Below are 15,983 nucleotides of genomic sequence, written 5' to 3' on the forward strand. Positions count from 1 at the left end.
GAATAGTGAGTAAGTAAAAAGGCGGTTATAGTCTTTTAACTTGTTTTTTCTTTATTTGCAGATGTGTACTTGCTGGAAGTAGCTTAAATTGCGTTTCTGCTGGAGAAAGCTGCTTTCTATTGTCTATAAGCTATAAAAACCCTGTATTTTTACCATCTTGATTACAGAGATAATTTTTATGTTTTTCCTTTTTTATTAAATTTTTCCTTTTTTTTTTTTTTTTTAAAATCTAATTGATTTTTTTGGTTATCTTTTGTAAGACTCCAGGGAAGGGAGTCTGCACTCACCAGGGAATTGGTGGGAGAAAGGAAAGGGAGGAGGGAAGAAAAACCTGCTCTCTGCGTTTATCTCTGTATCTCTGTCCAGGGAAGATGGGAGGGGGAAGATAACATTCCTCTTGGGGTGGTGATTCAAGGAGTTGAATCACGGTGGTCTCCTAGTGTACCCAGGGCGAGAAAGAGCTGGGAGGAAGAAAGGAGGGGGAAGGGAAATGGTTTATTCCCCTTTGTTGTGAGACTCAAGGAATCTGGGTCTTAGGGGTCCCCAGGGAAGGGTTTGGGGGCACCAGAGGGTATCAGGCCCTGGAATTCCTGATTGGTGGCAGCGCTACAGAATCTAAGCTGGTAATTAAGCTTAGAGGACTTTAGGCTAGTACCCATACCCTGGATGCTAAGGTCCAGAGTTGGGAATTATACTATGACAGCAGCAGCATTCTGATTAGACATGAGAGAAGCAAGACTACACATTTGTCAAGGCTAGAGAGAAGGATGTTGCAGTAACTGAGATGCAAGACAGTGAGAGTTTTGATAAGAGTTTTAGCTGCATGCGTGAATGGAGTGGGGTCCCGCAGGGATCAGTTCTGGGTCCGGTTCTGTTCAGTATCTTCATCAATGATTTAGATAAGTCAGAGAGAGTACACTTATAAAATTTGTAGATGATACCAAGCTGGGAGGGGTTTCAAGTGTTTTGGAGGATAATATTAAAATTCAAAATGATCTGGACAAACTGGAGAAAGGTCTGAAGTACATAGGATGAAATTCAGTAAGGACAAATGCAAAATACTCCACTTAGGAAAGAACAATCAGTTGCACACATACAAAATGGAAAATTACTGCCTACCAAGGAGTACTGCACAAAAGGAACTGGGGGAGTCACAGTGGATCACAAGCTAAATATGAGTCAACAGTGTAACACGGTTGCAAAAAAAAGCAAACTGGGATGTATTAGCAGTATCATTCTGGGATGTATTAGCAGGAGTGCTAGTAGCAAGACACGAGAAGTAATTTTTCCACTCTACCCCATGCTGATTAGGTCTCAGCTGGAGTACTGTGTCCAGTACTGGGTGCCATATTTCAGGAAAGATGTGGACAAATTTGAAAAAATTTAGAGGAGAGCAACAAAAATGATTAAAGATCTAGAAAACATGACCTATGAGGGAAGATCGAAAAAATTTGGTTTTTTTTAGTCTGGAGATGAAAAGACCGAGGGGACATGATAACAGTTCTCAAGTACATAAAAGGTTGTTACAAGGACGAAGGAGAAAAATTGTTCTCGTTAGCCTCTAAGGATAGGACAAGAAGCAATGGGCTTAAATTGCAGCAAGAGTAGTTTACATTGGACATTAGGAAAAGCTTCCTGTCCGGGTGGTTAAGCACTGGAATAAATTGCCCAGAGAGGTTCTGGAATCTCCATCATTGGAGATTTTTAAGAGCAGGTTACAAACACCTGTCAGGAATGGTCTAGATAATATTTAGTCCTGCCATGAGTGCAGGGGACTGGATTAGATGACTTCTCACTGTCCCTTCCAGTCCTATGATTCTATGATAGGAACTACCATATAACTGCTATTCTTTTTATATAGTTACATTGTATTACAGATGACCAGAGGGAGGCTCCCAGACAACTTATGAATATGAGAAAGAGTGGCAGAATCTAGTTCTCTGAAAATAGCATATGTTGTGTTAAGTTACTCAATATTTATTTAGAAAAATGCCTCTTTTGTATTGGCTGGGATATTTAAAAGGCCATTTTTGCAAACAAGCAATTCATTAGATAGTAATAATAAATAATATATAGCAGTAAGGTTTATTAATTTTATTGTTAAATATGCAACTATGACACATTTGTATATACAGTTTGTAGCATTATACACTTCTAGTTTTCTAACAAGTGCTTGTTATAAAAAAAGATTCTGATATTAAAGCCAAGTGATAGCTGTGAATTAATTTAGAATCTGCTGTAGTATTCACTTCTGATAAAAGGCAATACGATCAATCTAGGAAGATTTACAATTAACTGCATGCCAATGAAGCTCACGTAGTTTAAGTACAGTTTTAAAGAAAATTCCATAGTACAGTTTTTTCCTGCATGCATTTTATAATTTGTTAAAATGTACTGATTTGAGGATTCAGAGACGTTTGAATGCAAAGATGAAAGTACTGCAAAGTGCTACAGTGCCTGGCATTGAATTGTTTAACTTTCATTTTAGAGGCAAGTGCAAATATTTAACTTTACCACAAAATATTGCACGTGGTTTTAGCCACACAATTCCCATTAAAGTCAGTGGGAGCTTGTCACGGAGTGTGGGGGAGTCCAGCCCTGTAACCCTCTTTCTGGGACTCACAGTGACTCTCAGCCAGCCAGTAAAACAGAAGGTTTATTGGACAACAGGAATGCAGGTTACAGCAGAGATTGTAGGCACAGCCAGGACTCCTCAATCAAGTCCTGCTGGGGTTCAGGAAGCTTAGTCCCCTGAATTCCCACCACCCAGCCCAAAACCGAAACTAAACTCAATTCCCTCCAGCCGGCCCCTTCCTTTGTCCAGCTTCCCGGGCAAAGGTGCTGACACACCTCCCTGCTCCCTGGCTCAGGTTACAGCCTTAGGTCCTGGTCCCTCACCTAAAGTAATCCCCGTCTCTCCCATCTCCCACACAGACAGTCCCTACTCCATCACAGAGCTGACGTTAAAACCTTACAGCACCCCCTGGAAAGTTCAGAGGTTAGTATAACAGGGTAGTAGTTTGTGGTATAAAGATATATTTCAGACTCCATTTGATGATTTAAAATGTTCATACCATACTGTTCACAAAAATAAACCTAATTAATATACAACAGGAAGATTAAAATATGTAGCAGTTTTACTTTAATTACTGTCATGTTAAGCAAATGTACATTTGCTTGTTTAGGGCAAATTCTGACAGCCATCTGTCCCTAAGTCTCTTTACAATTATACAGTTTCCAGACCTCTTAAATATTATGAAAAGAAAACAATTATTCCATCACATTATATTAACAAGATCATATTAGAGCCTCCTCCTGCTCCCACTGACACTAATGAGAGCAGAATCGAATCCTCAGTGAACAGCTCTATGGATGTCCAGTTTCTATCTCTACACTGTAAATCCCCAATCCTGCAAATCCTCCACTCTATGGAGTCCCAGTAAAGTCACGTAAGACAGGAACACGAAAACTCAATTAATGGAAACAACTCAAGTCCCTACTGCACAAAGTATTACTCAGTCAAATCTGTTGCAATCCAGTAATGAAACTTAATACAAATTTGTTGGAATCCAGTAATTATTACGAAAGCAGTAATTATGTAAGCAGGGTATTGCATTGCAAAGTAATAATCCACTAGTTTCAAAACATTAAATATGCTAAACATTTAATCTGCTCCTGAAAAGATTTAAAAATGTATTTCCTGATAGCTGTTCTGAGGCAATATTCTAAAATAATACTGGTACTTAAGAAAAACAAATTAAAAACTTGAAATTTAATCAAGTCTTAACTATAAAATGTATTAAACATCAAATTAAAAACACACAGGGAAACTACAGTCTTCTAATTGAAGCGGAGAAGAATTTTACTCAATATATCTGGGAATACCTTTGGCAGTCTCTTAAGAGAGCAGGTTGCCTGTTAAAGGTTGTTATTTGTACAGGTTTCACTGAATTCTACAGTATCACAAGTAGATTAATAACAGATACATTAGGGATTGGTTTAAGGCACTTTGAATCCTCCATAATCTGTTAAGAACAAGAGCACACTTTATTTTACATTTTAATCTCAATATCTTTCTTCTTGTGGTTTAGCTCAAAATTAGAATAGCTTATATTGAAGAAAATCTCTTTATAAAAATAGATGTTATATACTTTTTAAAAAAATAACCCATGCAACTTCTGTACAAAACCTATACAAATTTCACAACATATTTCATTCTGAGAAACTTTCATGCACATGAAAAGCTTCTATTTTAATTAAAACAAAATTACTTCTGTTTAATCATAAGACACTGTTGCATAATCACTGTCCATCGCTGTCATTCATTTCGTTCAGTAGACATTAACTGGCTGTTTAATTTCATCAGCAGTTTTACGACAAGACCTGCCTACATACAGGGAGGAAAATGAAAAAAGTGTATCAAGGATTTCCAGTTATCATAAAAGAAACCCACAATCTACTTAAATAAATAGTAAACAAATTTATTCACCTCTGTTGCTAACACTTTAGATGATTAAAACTGAATGTTAGAAATCCAGTTCACTTGCAACTATTTATGCTGTTTGTCTTTTATTTCTCTCAGTGAAATTGTATTTCTTTTTGAGATGGGGCAACCAGAACTGCATGCAATATTCAAGATGTGGGCATACCATGGATTTATATAATGGCATTATGATCTTTTTTGTCTTATTATCTATCCCTTTCCTAATGGTTCCTGACATTCTATTAGTTTTTTTTGACTGCCGCTGCATGTTGAGGAGATGTTTTCATAGAACTATCCACAATGCCTCCAAGATGTCTTTCTTGAATGGTAACAGCAAATGTAGATCCCATCATTTTGTGGGTATACTTAAGATTATGTTTTTCAGTGTGCATTACTTTGCATTTATCATCACTGAATTTCATCTGGCATGTTGTTGCCCAGTGACCAAATTTTGTGAGATGCCTTTGTAACACTTGGCAGTCTTTTGATTTAACTCTCTTGAGTAATTTAAACTAGATCTAGTCTACCAATCCACACCTGACACAGTTATACTGACCTAACATCCGGTGCAGACAGCAGTACGTCAACGGGAAGGCTTCTCCAGTCGAAATAGGTACTCGTGGAATACCTATGTCAATGGGAGAAGCTGTCCTATTGGCATAGATAGTATCTTCACTAAGCTCTACAGTGCTTTAAGTGTAAACCAGGGTTTCTCAAACTCGGGGTTGTGACCCCACAGGAGGTTGTGAGTTATTACCTGGGGGTTGTGAGCTGTCAGCCTTCACACCCAAACCCTGCTTCGCCTCCAGCATTTATAGTAGTGTTTAATATAAATTAAAACCAAAAATTTGTATAAGGGGGATAGTACTCAGAGGCTTGCTGCGTGAAAGGGGTCACCAATACAAAAGTTTGAGAACCCCTGACATAGACAATCCCTTAGTATCATATTCAAACTTTGCCATCTCACTGTTTACTCCTTTTTCCAGATCATTTATGAATCTGTTGAATAGCATTAGTCCCAGTACAGCTCCTTGGGTAACCCTGCTATTTACCTCTCTCCATTATGAAAATTGACCATTTATTCCTACCCTTTGTTTCCTATCTTTTAACCAGTCATTGATCCATGAAAGGACCTTCTCTCTTATTCCATGTGTGATGCTGTGTAAAAAGGAAGATAACTAGCTATACTGATACAGTCACCACTGTTACAAAATTGCAATAAATCTTGTACAAAATATGTTATATACAGTATCAATGGAAAAATTATAGACTGATAAATATTATCCTGTTTAAATCCATGTATCATTTTTGTAGATGAAGTTATGAATATCTGCTTTGTGTTTGTATCTCAAACATGTTGTTTTCTTGGGTGACACCCCATGACAGATTTGCATCTAAACTAGCCAGCCTGCTTAATGCCCTGTTAAGGGCAATCAGCCGAGCCCCACCTGGAGATGTTTCAGAGAGCACACAGGCAATGGCTGTCCCATGATTCAGCAAGACATATAAGGACATGTGATCTAAGACTCCATCTTTTGCTAGTAACTTTCCATGTACTTGAGTTGAAAGTATAAAAGGAGACTGACATAGCTTCTTTGTCTTCATTCCTGCTCCACACCTCTGGACAGGATTTCTAACAAAGTAGAGCTTCGCACAAAGGACTGATGACCCCCAATCTAATGGGTGAACTAGAAAGACATATTACAAGCTAGGAGATTTACCATCACTGCTATTGATCTATAGACTTTGAAAGCACTTCTATGAGATTCCTTTAAGCATTTAATAACTCCCCTTTTTTCTTTTTATTAATAAACCTTTATTTTTTAATTAGTAAAGGATTGGCTACAAGCGGGTATTTGGTAAGATCTAAAGTATATATATTGACCTGGGGGAGTGGCTGATCCTTTTGGATTAGACGAACCTTATGTATGATGAATCTGGTTGTCAGTAACCAACCATCATAAGACCAGATGCCTGGGTGGTGATAGGGGGTGGATTACCTAAGGGGACTGTTTGTTGGCTTCTTGTTAATCCGAGTAGAGATACAGGAGCTCACTTTTGTTACTGGCTTGGTGAATGCTAAAGTTGGAATAAACACCAGTTTTGGGGCATGACTGCTGTTTTTTAAATCAGTCTTGTCCTTACTGTGGCATTCTCAGCTGTGACCTATACCAGGCACAGTCACATCATGACTGCTTACTTTGCTTAAGAGCCATAGATGAGGGACTTTGTGAAAGGCTCCCTTAAAGTCCAAGTATACTATATCCACTGAATAAGCCTTATCCATGTTTGTTGACTCCCTCTAGAATTCTAATAGAACTGCAGTATTAACTACATTTTTTCAAATGGTTACCTGTTTGGTATGGACTATGAAGCTCATTTTGTTTTCCAGACTATGGATTTGAAAACAGGTATCTGCGTCTCCTAACTGCCACATAAAGCAACCATACTTTAGACTGATGAGCAAACCCTGTAGTGAAAAATAGAAAATGTTAAGAATATTTTCTGAACTATAATGTGAACCTTTCTCACTTCGTCTAAATAAGGTTCTGGTATGCAGTTAAGGGTACAGCATATACAATACTGAATTTTAAACGATCATCTGCCATAATATTAGGATTTCCATTTCCAAGAATTTAAAGCTGAAATTCCATATTTTTTAAGTTTTTAAACTTCACATATTGATTGTAAATGCATACAATATTTTAATTCAATGCTCAGATATGAAATAAATCACCAGCACTTAAGTAAACTCCCCATGCTCTTAACTTCTATGTAAACTGCCAGTAAAAACTGCTAACCCTCACCTTGGTTTCCATATTGAGGAGATGCAGTCCTTTTACATTTACTCCTACGTATACTCTGATGACTTTATGACTGCTTGAACTCGCCTTGGTGAATACCTGTCCTGTGAAAAAAGCAGCTCCATAGGTAGGAATTTCCCAGCAATTCTGCAAGAACATGCGTTGCAGGTGATGCATCTCTTTACTTACACCTTCACTAGAGCTGAGACTCTAGAATTAAAAGAGCAAATAAGTCACAAAAGAAACTGTTTTAATAATGCACATTCTTCAAATAGGGCAAAGTGGGAGCTGGTTTTCTTGAAGGGCTTTTTCTGACAATCATCCTGAAATGATGCCACACCTGGAATAACAGCCTAATAGCAGTGTGATGGGATGTATCAAGCATTTGATGCTCCCTGTTAGGAGGCTCTGCAGCCTTCGTGCACCCCACCTGAAGAAGGTGTCCTTCTGGGGGGAAAGAGCAGTGAGTTCAGACCTAAGTGTGTGTAGAGAGGTCACTCAGGATCAGCTGCTGGTGGAACCAATGAGAATTGGTCCTCAAGCAGTGAGAAGGGCTGGGAGCAGGTAGAATCCAATTAGGGCCTATCAGGGAGGGAAAAAAGGACTGGTTATTTCCTCTAAGGTGCAGTTCCGGGTGAACCTAGAAAAAAAGGAGGAATGATCTCCCTTGTCTTAATTCAAAAGGTCGGCCTGATCAGGGACCTAACTGTAACTACACCTTTTGATTGAGTCAGCAAAAGACTGGTTTGTTTTGTGTAATTTAAAGCCCAGATGGCCATCTTGAGTTAGCTATCAATTGACTTTGGTAAAATTAAAGGGAGCTCGCTTCATCAGATGTGCCCTCATTCAGATGAACCCATAACAGTCTCAATTTGTCAGAAATTCAGAACCTTTTTTTTTAAAAAAGCGTTGAAAACATTTCTATTAGATTTCATAAACTTACACTCTTCTGACTTATACTTTATGCCTAAACTGAATTGACGGTGCCCCTTGAAGCACAGTTAGCTGGCTGGTATCAAAGTTAAAAAAAAAAAAGATTATGACTTCAGTGTCCCAATTTACTGACAAACAAATCAACTTTTAATTTTATAATCAGCAAAAATGTTCAGACAGCTCAGTATTAAGATATGTTGTTTCAAGGTACAGTACATTGTACTTGAATATAAAAAAATAAAAAATGGACTGCTGAATCAGTAAAAAGAATAATTCACTATCATTTTTTAGCCTTACTACATTTCTGGCTTTGTATATTACTATTGTTATAATGCAGAACACTAACAGAAAACTAAAGAAAAATAACTAAACATTTTAAGACAGGATTTCCAGGAGCTGGGGAATACTGTTAATGATCTTACCTTGTATTCATGAAGTATCCTATTTGTCCAGTGAGGAGCCTTACTTTTTAGTTTGGTGATGGGTACTATGGATTTAAGATTTTCTTCACTAAAAAGAAAAAAGCCAAAATATTACCTAGTTTTCAATCACTGAGCAAAGTACTGGACACAAGGCAATGTCTTCCAGCATGGCAATACTAATATCTTTAAGTATCAAATATCAGGATAGACTCTCAACCCCAATTCAAGCTGCTCTATTGTCATCTCAGCAGCTGAAAAGCTTTCCTAAAAACGGGTAGCTAAGGTTTCCCACTGACCAAGTGGAATCCTTAGCTTGTGTACAGCCAGTGTAGTTGATGCTACGCTACCTGTTTCTACCTACCCTGCACTGTTGGTGGTGCAGGGGTGAGGGATTCTAGGAGTGGGATGGAGCACATGATGCTCTGCCTGATCCTAGCCCAGTACAGTGGTTCCCATTAGTAGCTCTAAATTATGATGGGGGCCATTTCAGCTTACAGTCAGCTTTTTCCCTCCCCGTTTTTCTCAGTTGCATCAAGTGTAAACTCAGCACAGCTGAGAATTTGTCTCATCAACTTCCAATTATTACAAATGACCTGAAATCAAGGGTATAGGTGCAAAAATCCATTGGTGCACATTAGTCACTTGGTTTACAAAAGAAAGCTCTTAATTTCTTTTTATGCACAATTAGTACAGGCAATATCATCAGTTTAGATGTAGTGTTCTTGTGTCCTGAAAAGTTTTTCACACCTGCAAATATTATGGTCTGAAAACAATGAAAAGAAAGCTTGGACAGTACAGGATACCTAAATTTCAAAAACTGTTAGTAAATCACCAATATTGAGGAAGGGAACATTATTAAAGTTACAGATTTGAAAGGACAGATCTTTTGCTAAATACATGAACTTGTTCTAAATCAAGTATAGCAAAATATAAAATATAAACGAAAATCATGATATCTGTCTTGCAAGAATAAAAAGCTAACACAAAGTAAAGTGAAAATGAGTTTTCTCAAGATTCAGAAAAAAATGTTCCTTGTTTCCCTCACACCTAAGAACATACAAATGGCCATACTGGGTCAGACCAATGATCCAGCTAGCAGAGTATCCTGTCTTCCAACAGTGGCAAGGGCCAGATGCTTCAGAGGGAATGAACAGAACAGGGCAATTATTGAGCGATCAGTACCCTGGCGTCCAATCCCAACTTCTGGCAGTCAGAGGTTTAGGGACACCAAGAGCATGAGATAGCATTCCTGACCATTTTGGCTAATAGCTATTGATGGACATATCCTCCATGAACTCATCTAATCCTTTTTTTTGAACACAGTTATACTTTTGAACTTCATAACATCCCCTGGCAACAAGTTCCACAGATTGACTATGCATTGTGTGAGGAAATACTTCCTTAGTTTTTTTTAAACCTGCTGCCTATTAATTTCACTGGGTGACCACTGCTTCTTGTGTTATGTAAAGGGGTAAATAACACTTCCTTATTCACTTTCTCTACACCATTCATGATTATATAGACCTCTATCATATCCCCCCTTAGTCGGCTCTCTTCTAAGATGAAGTGTCCCAGTTTTTTTAGACTCTTTTCATATGGAAGCTGTTCCATACCATGATCATTTTTGTTGCCCCCTCTGTACATTTTTCAATTCTAATATATCTTTTTTGAGATGCAATCAAAACTGCATGCAATATTCAAAGTGTAGGCATACCATGGGTTTATATAATGGTGTTATGATACCTTCTGTTTTATCTATCCATCCCTTAATAATGGTTCCTAACACTCTGTTCACTTTTTTGACTGCCACTGCACATTGAACAGATGTTTTCAGAGAACTATCCACAATGCCTCCAAGATGTCTTGCTTGAGTGGTAACAGGTAATTTAGACCCTATCATTTTGTATGTATAAATTGGGATTATGTTTTCCCATGTGCATTACTTTGCATTTACTTAATTACTGCCATTTTGTTGCCCACTCACCTAGTTTTGTGAGATCCTGCTGTAATTCTTCATAGTCAGCTTTACTAACTATCTTGAGTACATTTATATTGTTTGGAAACTTTGCCACCTCACTGTTTACCCCTTTTTCCAGATCATTTATGAAAATGTTGAACAGCACTAGTCCCAGTACAGATCGTTGGGGGACCCTGCTATTTACCTCTGTCCACTATGAAAACTGATCTTTTATTGTTACTCTTTGGTTCTTATATTTTAACCAGTTACTGATCCATGAGCTGACCTTCCCTCTTATCTGATAACCTACTTTGCTTAAAAGTAATTGGTGAGGGTCCTTGTCAAAGGCTTTCTGAAAGTCCAAGTACACTATATCCATTGGTCCAAATATTTGTTGACCCTCTCAAAGCATTCTAATAGATTGGCAAGGCATGATTTCCCTTTACAAAGGCCGGATAGACTCTTACTCAACATATTATGTTCATCTAAATTCTGATAATTCTATTCTTGACTATAATTTCAGCCAATTTATCTGGTACTTAAGTTAGGCTTACTGGCCTGTAATTGCCAGGATTGCCTCTGGAGCCTTTTAAAAAAAAAAACTGTGTTACACTAGTTATTCACCATCCAGTTGGTACAGAAGTTTATTTAAGCAACAGGTTACATACCAGTTAGTAATTCTACAGTTTCATATTTGAATTCCTTCAGAACTCTTGGGTGAATACCATCTGGTCCTGGTTATTACTACTTAATTGATCAATTTCTTCCAAAACCTCCTCTCCTGACACCTCAATCTAGGACAGTTCCTCATATTTGTAACCTAAAAAGAACGGCTCAGATGTGGGAATTTCCCTCACATCCTCTACAATGAAGACTGATGAAAAGAATGCATTTAACTTCTCCGTAACAGCCGTATATCTTCCTTGAGTGCCCTGTAGCACCTTGATCGTCCAGTCGCCCCCGATTATTTGGCAGGCTTCCTGCTTCTGATGTACTTTTAAAAAAATGGCTGTTTTTTCGGTGTCTTTTGATAGTTGCTCTTCAAATTCTTTTTTGGCCTGCCTCATTAGACTTTACACTTGACTTGCCAGAGTTTATGTTCCTTGCTATCTTCATCAGTAGGATCTGCCTTCCAATTTTTAAAAGACATCTAAAACTTGTATTCAAACTTCTTTGCATAATCTGTATAGATAGCATACAGCAATGGGTTTCTTTTTTTGCATACTCTAAACAATTTTGTTAAAAAAGGTGGTATTCTTAGGTCTTAATCCTGTAAACTCTTATTCTTGTGTGGAACCCTTATACATCCAAGTAGTCCTAGTCACTTCAGCAGCACTATTCGCATGAATAAGGACTTCCAGGATCAGGCCCTCACCCCCTTGGTAATGTATACATCGGGAGTTGCCATAGTTAATATGAATGGGAAATCAGTTTCTTGTATAATGGGTTATACAATAGCTGCCTCATCACCCCACTAAAACCACAGCTCAAGGTTACAACATGATACTGTTTAGCATCAATTAATAAAATTGACTAAAATTTTTGTACTTTTAAATTATAACATGCCCACTGAAAAACACTAAGTCCTCTAATCCTTAGATTTTGCAAACTAGTCACATAGGATACACTTTTAGTCCCAGATGCAGGGGATTTGATGCACAGCTCACATTATTGATATAGGAATTAAGTGGCTAGACCAATATGCACAGTTCTGAAGCTATATTCCACATATTGGAGGTCAATGATAGTGTTTAATTTCTAGTTAATACAACACACCTGCAGTTTACTTGGAAATAGTTGAAACAGTTTATATTAAGCATTTCATATTAAAAACAAAACATATCATATTAAGCATTTCATATTAAAAAAAACAAACCAATCTCACTTTAAATACTCACTCACTTAAGGAAACCTTGTTTGTGTTTTTTACTCTCATAATTTCCATAGACTATTTGTAGCAGCAGACTTGCCAATGTGATCAGTTTGGCATCAGGTGAAGTATAGAAGCCTTTCAGCAAATTATATCTGGCTTCATCGAACAGGATAAGAATAGCCAGTGGATCCTCAATCTATTTAAAAACATAAATTTTAAACATTTTTATTAAAATGTTTCAATGTCATTTTCCTTTCACAAACTAAGTATAACTTTTTACTGATTCTATAGGAGACAAAGATATGATCTTATTTAACTGAAATGTGTATTTTATTTGGTCTAGAAGAAGAATAAATGCTATGATTCATAAATATTGATATGCAAGTATTTCCATTTTCTGAATTACACATTCATACTGATCTAACATATATAAATTACAACTGAATACCACACTACGCCAAATCAAAATCACATCAAACCCATAAAAGTCAAAAAACATTTTACACTGTTGACAAAAAAAAATCTATTTTCTCACTCTATACTATCTATTTATGACCAGTTTTACCACCCTTACTCTTGCCAAACAGTACCACCTTTCTCTGAGAGTAATCTTACAGATAGTTCACTGATATCTGTAAGAAGAAAATTATTCAGAATGAGCAAGGGTCCCAGAATTTGGCCACTAGAAAGTGGGCAGGACTGGAGGAAAATCTGATTGGCTTAACTAAGGTTCCAATCCATAAACAATATTGGCTGTTTTGTGATTAAGTTTAGTTGCTTAGGAGTATACTCTGACAAGTCTTTATTCAACTGGAGGAATAGCATTTATGAGAAACTGCTGTGTATAGGAGCTCACTCAGTACTATTTTATTATTATTATTGACAATACATTTGTTTGGAATGTAAGTGATTTTCTGCAATTTCAATAAATAAAAGGAGAATCAACTTTAGAACTGTAAAAAGTCACAGCCTATTCTACCATTGTCCTGTCCCACAATTATTAACAGGAATTACAGGCTTGATCTATCTCCTATCAAAATCAACAGGACTCTTAATCTTCAGTGGGAAAGAGGCACACAGGCAGAAGAACAAATCACTTTAATTGACAGTTACTCTTACACCTACTAATGTTTTCTAACAGGTTTAAATATGATTTAAAGTCATGGCTTCTGAACCTGTAGTTTGCAACTTCTTTCCCTTTCTTACTGGTCAGATGGGAAGGGGGTCCCAAAATCTATTTAAGTTCTAAAACAGACTAACGGATTGACATACTCCTGGCTGATAAAGGTTTCTGTTTCTGCACCTGTATTTGATATTAGCATTTCTAATGCAGACCTTTTTTTCAACCTCCAAAGGAAGTCTCACATCCCTCCTCAGGAAAAGCTGTGGAGTTTCCCTTTGAGGATCCAAGTTTGTCAGTTCAGTGAGTATTTCAGACCAGTCACGAACATGCTGCAAAGGTTTATGATATGGCTTCAGCTGGAGGCCTGAAAAATAACTTTTCATTTAAAATAATAAACAGAGGAATCAAGCTCAAATGAATGCTATATCAAAATGTTAGAACTGAGAATTTGCTTTTCTCAAACAAAAAACGGTTTTCTTTTTACCATATATAAAAAGGTCGCAAACACAGTGACAAATTTATCACAGCAGAGGCCATACCAATAATTCAGTAAATGCATGCTTGAATTATGTTCAGCTTCTCAAAAGTGAAATGAAATTCTTTTAAAAAAGTAACTTTAAAAATTTAAGTTTGTAATGAAACATATGGGTGGACCTTAAAACTACAAGTAAAAGACTGTGGTAAGGACTGCAGGATTGGGCCAAAACACCATATCAAATAAAACATTTAAAATAATTTCCTCTTATTGCTTCTGAATCGGTTCTTTCTGCAAGTGCCTGTGGAATGACAGATGTCTAATTCAGGGTATGGAACTACATTAACTATTAGGCTTTAATGACTGTATTAGCTAATGATTGTAGCAGTTATTTTAGGAGAAATAAGAGCCCAGAACTCAGGTCTTCACAGGAAAATATATCTTTGTTTGTTTTAGAAACATCTTTGCCATTTTATAGACTATAATTGATAGATAGAGGCTGTGCCCTTTCTATGGTCTGTAAAGCATCATGATCCTAACATGCTGTAACGATGCAGTTTTTTCTGCTTCACTACTCTTATCGAAGCTGACCTACAGATCTAGATCCTTGTGCCAACCAGCACACAGCCGCAGCTACATTCAGGCAACCCATCTACCTATCCTCCTTTTCCTCATGATCTCCCTATTGCTTACCTGTCTTCTAGCTCCCCACTACTCAACTCTCCCTCATTCTCTGACTTGTGCACAGCTTCTGCCAACTTAAAATCTTCTCCCACTTCTGCACCTTCTGATTTCTCCTTCCCACATTCAAAACGCTCTACAATTAAAAACATCATAAACTGTCATAGTTTTCTTGTTAGAGTTTCATTATCTAACGTAAGATGACTATTAGTTGCTTAAATAGGCAAGCAGAAACTTAAGTTGATTTCTCAAAGTATTTTCACAGAGCATCTTGGTTTAAATCTGTACTAGACAATTCATTACATGGAGTCTTCTTTTTTTTTTTAAAATTCAAATACTTAGTCTAATTTGGAAAATTATGAATGTTTCATAGAACTATTTGTTGGTAACAAAAACTTAACAAATTAGTAATATTTCTCTGTACCACAAATAAAACATCTCAGTATTTTGGGCAAAATAAGATGGAACACACACTTGGAAGGTAAAGAGACTAGAGTTGGGTGATATTTTTTTTTTTTTTGGAAACTAGCTGTTCCACTTGGTATAAACAAACAGTCATTAGGCCAGAGAGAAAGAGCGAAATGACTCTATAGGTTGGTGATCAGCGCACTCATCTGGGAAATACAAGTTCATGTTCCTTCTCCAATGACTGTTTAATTATTTATGCATAGTGGAACAGCTTCAACAGGAAAGACTGAGAGACCCATATTAGAATATCCTATAGCTCAGTGGCTAGGGGACTCTCGTATAGTGTAGGAGACCTTAGTTCAATTCCCTTCTCTACTTTAGGCAGAGGGGGGCGGGGGGGGGGATCTGAACTCAGGTGTCTCACATCCCAGGTGAATGCCCTAATCATTGGGCTAAAGTTCATCATGGAGGCACTTCTTCTTCCTTTTCCTCCCCTATTTTGTGAATCTAGCACTTCAATAATGTCCAGAAACACATTTTGGGTTGAACTAAACATTTTGCTCAACCCAAAAGTGACTTTTTCAGTTTGCTGAAATTTTTTGAATTTTCAAATTTGGTTTCATCCAAACTGATATTTTCCCCACATTTTTTCAGAAATGCCAGAGAACCAAAAAATCAGTTATTTGCCCTGCTTTAAAAGGGACACATGCATCAAGGCATCATCACTCAGCCAGGCTCCTTTCCTCTCAAGCACTGCAGCTCTGCATTTGTATGTCTGCTGGTGGGCCCATATAGTTCTCTATTGGTTGTTCACAAAGGGAAGT

General features: G+C 37.3%; 1 protein-coding gene across 6 annotated transcripts in view; it reads right to left on the reverse strand.

Moving 5' to 3' along the window:
- Window positions 1-2,879: 2,879 nt before the first annotated feature.
- The window catches only part of KRIT1 (KRIT1 ankyrin repeat containing), a 43,752-nt gene continuing 30,648 nt past the window's right edge, over window positions 2,880-15,983 (reverse strand). For 4 of the 6 annotated variants that reach the window (XM_030550557.1, XM_030550554.1, XM_030550556.1 and 1 more), the window contains 7 exons: window positions 14,764-14,887; window positions 13,808-13,970; window positions 12,502-12,668; window positions 8,643-8,730; window positions 7,291-7,497; window positions 6,837-6,953; window positions 2,880-4,387 (listed from right to left, as the gene is read on the reverse strand). In XM_030550557.1, the coding sequence (XP_030406417.1) occupies window positions 4,319-4,387; window positions 6,837-6,953; window positions 7,291-7,497; window positions 8,643-8,730; window positions 12,502-12,668; window positions 13,808-13,970; window positions 14,764-14,887 (935 nt within the window). In that variant the 3' untranslated portion in view covers window positions 2,880-4,318. Of the gene's footprint in view, window positions 4,388-6,836; window positions 6,954-7,290; window positions 7,498-8,642; window positions 8,731-12,497; window positions 12,669-13,807; window positions 13,971-14,763; window positions 14,888-15,983 lie in introns of those variants that run through there. The other 2 variants (XM_030550558.1, XM_030550559.1) reach the window with 2 other exon arrangements.

This window comes from Gopherus evgoodei, chromosome 2, assembly GCF_007399415.2.
Source record: "Gopherus evgoodei ecotype Sinaloan lineage chromosome 2, rGopEvg1_v1.p, whole genome shotgun sequence".
Classification (NCBI taxonomy): Eukaryota; Metazoa; Chordata; order Testudines; family Testudinidae; genus Gopherus; species Gopherus evgoodei.